This window comes from Bison bison, unplaced genomic scaffold (genome assembly GCF_000754665.1).
Source record: "Bison bison bison isolate TAMUID 2011002044 unplaced genomic scaffold, Bison_UMD1.0 scf7180017864458, whole genome shotgun sequence".
In the NCBI taxonomy this organism is placed as follows: domain Eukaryota; kingdom Metazoa; phylum Chordata; class Mammalia; order Artiodactyla; family Bovidae; genus Bison; species Bison bison.
Window position 1 is genome coordinate 4,290,383 of NW_011495020.1, and position 9,824 is coordinate 4,300,206.

At 36.5% G+C, this 9,824-nt stretch overlaps 1 protein-coding gene across 1 annotated transcript in view; it reads right to left on the reverse strand.

Moving 5' to 3' along the window:
- Positions 1-5,533: 5,533 nt before the first annotated feature.
- Positions 5,534-9,824, reverse strand: part of LOC105002870 (RE1-silencing transcription factor-like) — a 15,910-nt gene continuing 11,619 nt past the window's right edge. Inside the window, exon 5 of the mRNA XM_010859719.1 lies at positions 5,534-9,817. Within this exon, the coding sequence (XP_010858021.1) occupies positions 9,170-9,817 (648 nt within the window). The 3' untranslated portion in view covers positions 5,534-9,169. The remainder of the gene's footprint in view (positions 9,818-9,824) is intronic.

The following is a 9,824-nucleotide window of genomic DNA, read 5'->3' on the forward strand; positions in this document are numbered from 1 at the left end:
TAAAACACTGTACAACAGAATGAAAATAGTCCTAAAAACTAGTGCTCTCCAAATTCTACTCACTGCAGAATAATCCCAGTTATGTAAACAGCCCAGAAATCAAACATTTTAATATGCATACACATATGGAGGTAGAGTTAATATTAACTATTAACAGTAATTAAGTCTGCAAAAGAAATGAGACTAAGAGGATTAGTAGGAAGACAGCTAGTCAAGATAGATTTTAACTTGTTATGAGTTTGCTGTTGTACCTGCATTATGTGATCTTTAAAAAGTTATTAGAGCGCACAGAAAAAGAAATCAAAGGTGCAGTATTTCAAAATCAATGTAATTAGGATGCTGGTCTCTAAAATTGCCCCTTCTAGTGGTAGAAGCCTGACCACTGGTAAAGTTTCCACAATTTAATCCTTAAGACACTCTTTCAAGCTTTCATAAATTTTATAGTACTGTTATAAGCAAGGAGAAATGTGATATATGAGTTTTAACTGTTCAGTGTAATAGTCTCACTCTTAAGAATCTCATTTAGAGAGCCTGAAAGGGTATCTCCCTCCCCCTTCCACTGTATGAATGGGGGTAAAGTACCAGTTACCACAGGAAACAAGACCCTACATCTATGGGTAAAACGGAAAGGAAGATCTTATTGATAAAGAATATCAGTTACCATAAAAGATATAATTGACTCAAGCAAGAACCAATAGATGAGAAAATCACTAGGTTTGTTGAAGGATTAAGATAATTTCACTATATCATCCCATGGAATATTAATTACAAAGGGAAATAAATAATAACGTCAGTGGAGAAATCTGGTAGACGACACATTAACCAAACAATAAAAGTTAACACAACCAATAACAGAATCGTGTGCCTTCTGATGTAATGTACTGATGTAATGTACTGGTACTGACTATTCCTGCCAAGACACATAACCTGAACTGAAGCATGAGAAAATAATTATGATACTATAATTCAAATTAAGAAACATTCTTTAAACAGTTTCAAACTCTTCATGTTGTGAAGCACAAATGCTAAGGAGTTGTTCCAAACTAAAAGAAATGAAGATATGTGACAACCAAATACAACAAGAAATTAGGAGCAGGGAGATATGTAAAGTTATTAAGATATTTGGCACAATCTGAACTTAGAACTATACAGACTACACCAATCTTTAAAGTCATGAATTTAATTATTACAGGATGGTTGTATAAGACAATGGTCTTATCCTTAGGAAGTACAAACAAATATTCAGAGATGAAGAGGTATGCTTTCAACTTATTTTCTGGGCTTCCACCACATAATATACATAATGTGCAGAAAACAAACACTGAGTGGTGGATCCCAAGTAAGGGGTACACAAGATTTCAGGGTACCATTCCCACAACTTCTCTGCAAACTTAAGCATTTCTCAGTTTCTTAACAAAGTCACTTTCTCAAGACTTGCTATTTTCTGCTACCTGAGTGAACTCTCTCCTTGCCTTGTTAATGTGTTCAGACAATACTCAGTCTATAAACAGTATTTATCTATCACCACAATTTTTAAATTACAGTAAAATGACCACTCTATATCAATTGGTTGAAATCAAGGAGAACACACCCACAGAAAAATATCACACATACAGCACACCTGTAGCCCTGGGTAATCAACAACTATCTGCCCTTCCAAGGGCCAGATATTGTTTTAGGTACTTGGGTTAAGCAGTGAGAACAAAATCATTCTGACTCTAGTAGCAATTATATCATTTGACACAAAAGCCCACATACTATTTTAACATTAAAAGCTACTATAAAAGACATGCAAGAGAGGCAGGTGGATTATACACCTTAATTATGCCAAATAGAGGAAGCACTTTTATATATTTAAGGATACTTACTTGCTTTGTTATTAGTGTAAAAGGTCTTAATACAAAAATTACATGTCAAGCACTTAATACTAAAATTATATGTCAAATTACATGTTGTCCCCTTCTCCTGCCTTCAGTCTTTCCCAGCATCAGGGTCTTTTCAAATGGGTCAGTTCTTCCCATCATGTGGCCAAAGGATTGGAGTTTCAGCTTCAACATCAGTCCTTCCAATGAATATTCAGGACTGATTTCCTTTAGGATGGACTGGTTTGATCTTGCAGTTCAAGGGACTCAAGAGTCTTCTCCAACACCACAGTTCAAAAGCATCAATTCTTCAGTGCTCAGCCTTTTTCCAACTCTCACATCCACACATTACTGGAAAAATCATAGCTTTGACTATATGGATCTTTGTCAGCAAAGTAATGTCTCTGCTTTTTTAATATGCTGTCTAGGTTGGTCACAGGTTTTCTTCCAAGGAGCAAGCATCATTTATTTATTTTTTTTTTTTTTAAATTTTCTCTGGAAGCTTTATTCATCAAATGACCAGTCAAAACCCCAAGTTTTATCTTACTCACACACTAGATTTACATTTTTACTTATATTTTGCCACACTCAGAAATGTAATTTTTCATCAGCCCTTCCAAATCCCATCAAGAGATATTGTGGCAGACACTTGATTCACATTTCAGAGGTTTCATTCCATTCCATTAAGAATTTATCATAAAACTGAATATTATATAACTGTGTATTACATAAGTGAGTATTATATGGTCCTTTCTTAAATTCACAAAAATTTGAGCCTAGGACAAATGTTTTTAGATAAAAGCTAATGTTTAATTACTTATGTCATTATTTCCATTTGGGGATACAAAGATAAAACATTCTAACTATTTGCATTCAGTCATCCTGCCGATGCCAGGGCATGCCTTTTGAATATTCTCTTAAAGGTCCTTTAAAAAATACGTCCATCAAAATTTGATCTCACTTCAGAGTCTAAAATTTTTATAGCTATTTTTTTTTAGCCATCTACAACAGTCCTTGCTGCAATTATTATTTTCCATGACAACTTTCAGAGTTTCCTCACATAACCATTTTTCTGTGCCCTGAGTGCATTCTGTTTCACTCTGGATGGTGCTTCTGCAAATGACATGGTTCTACATCCTCTTTTCTACTTCTCTGGGATCCAAGGTTATAAAATGTTTTGAAACAATTATTTCAAAGCTATATTTCAAAACCTTCTTCAAGGGTCCCTGCTACCATGACAACCTAATTACCCAGTGGCTGCCTTAGGGAGCATTTCGTTTGGTGACTAGGAAGTTTATTTGGGGCTTCTGCAGCTTAGACTGATGACAGCTAAGTTGCTTCAGTCATTTCCAACTCTGTGCGACCCCAAAGACGGCAGCCCACCAGGCTTCCCCGTCCCTGGGATTCTCCAGGCAAGAACACCGGAGTGGGTTGCCATTTCCTTCTCCAAGCATCATTTAATTTCATGGCTGTAGTCACAGTCTACAGTGACTTTGGCGCCCAAGAAAATAAAATCTGTCGTGTTTCCATTGTTTCCCCATCTATTTGCCATGAAGTGATGGGACCAGATGCCATGATCTTAAAGTTTTTTGAATGCTGAGTTTTAAGCCAGCTTTTTCACTCTCCTCTTTCACCTTCATCAAGAGGCTCTTTAGTTCCCCTTCACTTGCTGCCATTAGGGTGGTGTCATCTGCATATCTGAGGCTGTTGATATTTCTCCCCGCAATCTTAATTCCAGCTTGTGCTTCATCCAGCCCAGCCTTCTGCATATTAAGTTAATAAGCAGGGTGACAATATACAGCCTTGAAGTACTCCTTTCCCAAATTGGAATCCATCTATTGTTTCATGTCCAGTTCTAACTGTTGCTTCTTGACCTGCATACAGGTTTCACAGGATGCAGGTAAGGTGGTCTAGTATTTCCATCTCTTGAAGAATTTTCCACTGTTTGTTGTGACCCACAGAGTCAAAGGCTTTAGCATAATCAATGAAGCAGATGTTTTCCTATGATCCAACAGATGTTGGCAATTTCATATCTGGTTCCTCTGACTTTTCTAAATCCAGCCTGAACATCTGGGAGTTCTTCATTCATATACTGTTGAAGCCTGGCTTGGAGAATTCTGAGCATTATTTTGCTAGCCTGTGAAATGAGTGCAATTGTGTGATAGTCTGAACATTCTTTGGCATTGCCCTTCTTTGGGATTGAAATGAAAACTGACCTTTTCCACTTCTGTGGCCACTGCTGAGTTTTCCAAATTTGCTGGCATATTGAGTGCAGCACTTTAACAGCATCGTCTTTTAGGATTTGAAATAGTTCAGCTGGAATTATATTTAACACTCAGGAATTCCCTGGCGGTCCAGTAATTAGGACTCAGCCCTTCCAATGCTGTGGCCCACGTTCAGTCCCTGATCAGGAAACTAAGATTCCCCCAAGCTTGGTGTAGCACAGTCAAAAAAATATTTTAAAAACCCAACAAAAGCATTTAACACTTAAGAGTCACCCTATGGATACAAGTACCATATGACCTCATTTTCAGGATGAAGAAACAGATTTAACAAAGTTAAAAGTATTTGCAAAATTATAGTTGTTAAGGAAGAGAGGCCCACAGTGAACCCAACTCTAACTGCAAGGGCCACAGAGCACTTGATACAGCAAACATCAATAATAATCCTTTAAATAAGCAATTTTGTTTACACTGAAACTTCCCCTGATTACCAAAGATCAGTACATTGTTGTTAGCCTCTTCACCAACCTACCTGTATGGAGCTGAGGCTGAGTACCCTTGGAGGGGGGCCCTCTGCTGTACCGTTAACTCCCCCTGGGCAGAATACAAGGACGGCCAAAGATTAAGTGAAAAACGGATACTTGTAAAAATCATAACAGGGTAAGCCTCTGAGTAGGGAATAGCAAGGGACTGGAAAAACGCACTTACGGTAACACACTTAAAGGTAACAAACAAGTCGCACATCAATAACATTTAAATATCCTTTCCGAATCATGAACTTTTAGGTCACTTACTCCATCAGGACAGAATGCAATCCAGTTGTTCTGATGTTTCTCCAACTTGTTCTCCCTTTTCTCTCAAGTCCACAGAAATATCTAAGAAATACCTAGGTCTTTAACACTGTTTTTCAACGTACAGCACAGTCATTTCCAGTAACATAGGAAGCAGAACCTTATAATATGGCTTATCACTTTCCCTTGGACTTCATTTCCTTCTCAGACTTCCATTAGAGTAAAATTAGAGTCAAAATAGTGCCCTAGCACTCAGTGAACACTCAGTGTAACTCATCTTATTTTCTGTTCAATGCATCTTTTTCCAATGAGTGAATATTTACTGATAGCAGGCTTACTACTGAGAACAGACATGTAGATGATGACTGTTAAGGGACCTGTGATTGGGAAGTACATAATTTCCTATAAATTGTCTTCAGGTTGTTTCTCCCCTTCCTACTACATACCCACTTCCCAGAAAGCAGATTATAGGAAGAGAGGCTTTGGACTTCTACCCACAGACTGGTTATCCCCAGAGATTTTCAGTACCTTTCTATTTACCCTGGGTTATCAGAGTGAAAATGTTTTGAGAATTATTAATTTACTTCTAGTTCCAGCCAAACAAATTTGGGCTCCTTAACATTTGATGTACCACAAATAAACAAAGGCATAACATGCTTTTTAAAACTTTATTTCAACATTACTATGCTTACAGAAATACACTCATATGGATTAATAGAATGCAATTTAACTTATCCTACACAATTGGGACCAAAAACCTGGTACATGGTTTGCTTCAAAAAACAAAAACAATAAAAAGGATTTGCAATCTGGTTTTTCATCTATTAAAAATGTATATAAAAGATTCTCCATCAAATGCTGCTAAAGCAAACAGCAGGAACCTTGAGAAATAAACCTTTGGTTTGTCTCTGAAAAATACCACGTATTGCACTGTAAAAGTTTATACAACTGGTACAACAAAACATTGCTGTAATGTTTCAATGCCAGTTCACAAAGTTCAATAACTAATGATGTTGACAAGGGTAGGGAGAGCCTATGTATACATGTGAAAATATAAAAAAGCTATCTGATCTAGTTAATATTACATGCAGATCCCAAATCTATTCAAACCAAGATTCAGATAATCTCTTAAATCTGAATTAACTCTATCAATCCAGTTCATCAGCTGAAGTCAAAAAGAAAACTCTGCACAGTAGCTGTTTTTCTGATTTGTGCAAAAAAGAAAATGAAGTTTCTTCCCCAGCTTTTTAGTCCAGAACTACAGCAAAGTATTTCTTCCATTGTCAACATTCTTGGGGTGAGAGGCAATGAGGTTACTTAGGCTTAAATCTGAATTAGCACTCAGATGCAAGAGTCCCCAAAGTTAAAGACCATGTGACTTTAGAAGTGACTGAAAAATAAAATGGCCTTTCTTGGAAGACTAGAACAAAACATCCGGCAATAGTTAAAAAGAAGTCTAATTAAAAAAAAAAAAGAAAGAGTAGCTCTTTATGAATTACACTTCAATTAAAAAAAAAAAAAAAGCCTTAATGAAGCAGCTCTGAAAAGAGGAAAAAAACTTAAAATATCCTGAAAAGCAATGTGAATATAGGTTCAGAAGACAAGAGAGAGATTTTACAAAGCTACCTAGGATTAGGCTTATAAAGGTATTCTAAGTATTTCAACCTTTAATACTAAACATCAGTTTACAAACAACATGTTTACTTTTTATTCCTTTATCAAAAGGGAAAAGTCTAGCTTCAATCCTATCCAGTGGAAGGGAAACTGAGAAAAAAAAAAGATTCAAATAGTCCCATGCAAACAGCACATTTTTCAAATGGAAGAACTAGACCAGAAGTTCATATTACTAATACACTTTTCAATGAAACAAATTTTTTAATCAAATGATTTTTAATAAGAACAAATACATGGCACTAAGGTTCAGAACCTAATATAGGCCTGACAAACAAGTCCTTGTTTTCTGGAGGAAAGGCCTCAAGTCCATTCAATTTCCAGTAACAATGTTTTCACAAATCACTTTAATGAGGGGTTTTAATTTCTTTTATATTTTTGGTTTTGGCATTCTAGTCTTAAAATCTAGATAAGAAAATACGTTCAATTCCCCAGGAGTCAATTTTTTTTCTTTTGAGGTATCAAAGAATCCAAACTGATTCCCAATCTCCAATTTGTACTTAATATGAATATTTCTGTATGTACTGGAAAAGGTAACGTTTTAATATAAAATGCACTAGTGAACATTAAATCTAGTTGTTAGAAAGGTTTAACTAGCTTTATAATTTAAGTTTTAAAACATAAATATCTGCAGCTTGATCTGTTTGACAATGATTGTCGGAGCTGAGAATTCACCTAGAATTCAACATCATTTACAAATCCCTATTATGTACAGAAAACACACAACAGTAATACACAACTTACTCATATCTTGAGAAAATTTTCTGCTTCTTTAAATCTTTGGCCTCCCAGTCAATTCCAAGTTCAAATGTCCTTTGCCTTAAACACCCACTCTCAGAATAACTAGTTTTCCACACACAGTTTAATACTTTTTCCTAATTTTTCATGTTGCATTGCCAAACCCTGAAACCTGCCTCAGAGATCCACCAAACAAAAGAAAACAAACAATATATAAAGTGATTACTTCAGAAAAGAACCTGGGAGGATAAGAAGAATCAAGGTTCCTTACTGGAATCATACTTTATTTTACAAGGAAAAACAAAAAACCTATGTTAGATTCTTTCATATTCTTTGGTGACTGGCCAAAGAACCTACCAGCAAGTTTGGGGCACATACTCTTTGCCATACAAAGTGGTCCTGCAAGAACACCAAAATAGCTATTCATTTGGGGCCTCAGCTGTAGCAAAAGGCTGTCCCGATAATAGCCAGGACACCCACTAGTTGGAGGAGATCCCTGAGAAAGTGTGATTTTTTAATCTGGACCGAACTTCAGTTTTTCACCAGCCTTTTTCACTATATTCACAGGAAGGAGCAGCTGGTCTACCAGCAGTCATACTACCTTTCTCATCCTAGGATTTCTGTGTAATTGCTATGGCTTTGGAATCTCACAAACTGATACTCTGTGTAACTTGAAGGAGTAATTATGCCTCCTAGTTCCAGATTTGCAGCTTCCAAATTAAAATTATAGTTCTTTATTCAGTGGAGCAGACATATAAATAAACACCAACCATCTAGGAAAAGAGGTTTCCTATAAGATACAACTTAACACCACACATTGAGGAAGTAGATGTACTAAGACAGGCCAAAAAGTTTACTTATGGTTGGTATTTGAGATAAAAATCCATTCAACATAGATCTAGTGGTTTATTTACTGCAAAGTTCAAACTGAAAGGTGTGAACTCACTACATCAATTTAAAATAAATAACTTATATGAAATACAGATTCTGGCATAGATGTTAAAATCAAAATCAATGGACTAAACTCCATCTTTCATTTGCTCACAAATTTGCACGGACTACTATTCTGCAAAAAAGACAACTGCGGCAAGGAAAAAGAAAACTGCCCCTTTTGCAAACAAGACTAAAAAGCATCCCTCCAGAGAGATCAAAATAAACATGCATATATAAAGTATTACAATGCAAATGCTATTTCTAGAAAAAATTTAACTGCATAGGTTAAAAAAAAAACAATGTGCAACATCTTAAGGCATTAAAGCACCAAAACAAAAACAAAAAAACCCACCAAAATCATTGTTTTTATGACAATTAACACATACACAAATAAACATACATTTTTGATCAAAATTCAGGAAGGTAAATACCTGGATTGATAGAACATCCATTGTTGGGAGAATTTCTCTTCAAATTCAATGTCTCTCTTCTTATCGCTAGAACAATTTTAAAGTGCTAACTTTATATAAAGCAGGCAAATTCTTCAAGTCATTTGCTATTTAAGTAAGCCAATTTTTATAGGGCTATAAACGAAGAATAAACTAAAGTGAAATAGGAACACAGACATGAGGAAAAAACTGATTAAGTTATATAGCTGAACAAATTGACAGATTGCTCTAATACCACCTTGGCCACCTTAGTTCAATTAAAAGCAAAAACAGATTAAAAAAAAAAAAGCTCACAGATTTAGATGTCTGCTACAATAACTCCCTTGGATTTGCTAAAATGTGTACATCAGTAGGTACACGGAGTCCAAGAAAAAGAGTGGGACTTAAAAATCAAGATTGGACAGTAATTAATTTTAAAAACAAAAGGCTGTCTACTACTCCAAATGAATATAAAATGTCAGAGACCTTATACACTAAGAACTGAAGCCTTGACCAGAGTTTCATTACTCCTGCCCTTGAGCTGCCTTTTCAAGGAAGTATACATTAACCAAATGGCGATTGAGGTGTTTGCTGTAATCCTTTTCCTTTCGAAAAGAACGATCACAGAAGATACAAACGAAATCTCCCTCAGCCACTTTGACAGCCAAGGCATCCTTTCCATCTTTCCCACTGGTCTCTTGTGGAACTGGCCGAGCACCGTTCAATCCAGAATCGTCACTGTCCTCTGACGTGTTGTCACTTAGGTCACTTCCATCATGACTGTGGATGCCTTCGTCTTCATCCATTTCCTGAGACTCATTTACTGCCACGGTGACAGGAGGTGAGGCCACAGCAGTTGTGGACACGGCTTCATGTTTTTCTAGCGGTAGAGCAGGAAGTGGTGGTGAAACTGGTTCTTCAACTGCCGAGTCTCTGCTGGGGAAATTCTCTGCTTTCTTCTCATCAGTGTCCATCTCCATTTCACAGAGCATAGCTTCAGCTTGATGTTTATCCTCTGAAGTTTCACCCTCTGGCATATTCAAGTTTTCTTCAGAGGATGAAGTGTTGGCAGATTCCTTGATAACAGCAGCAACACCAGCCAGACTCTTACCTGCCTCTTCTGCTTCCACTTTTTGAAGAGGGGCTTCTTCATTTCCTTCGCCTGCAGGGAACAAATTT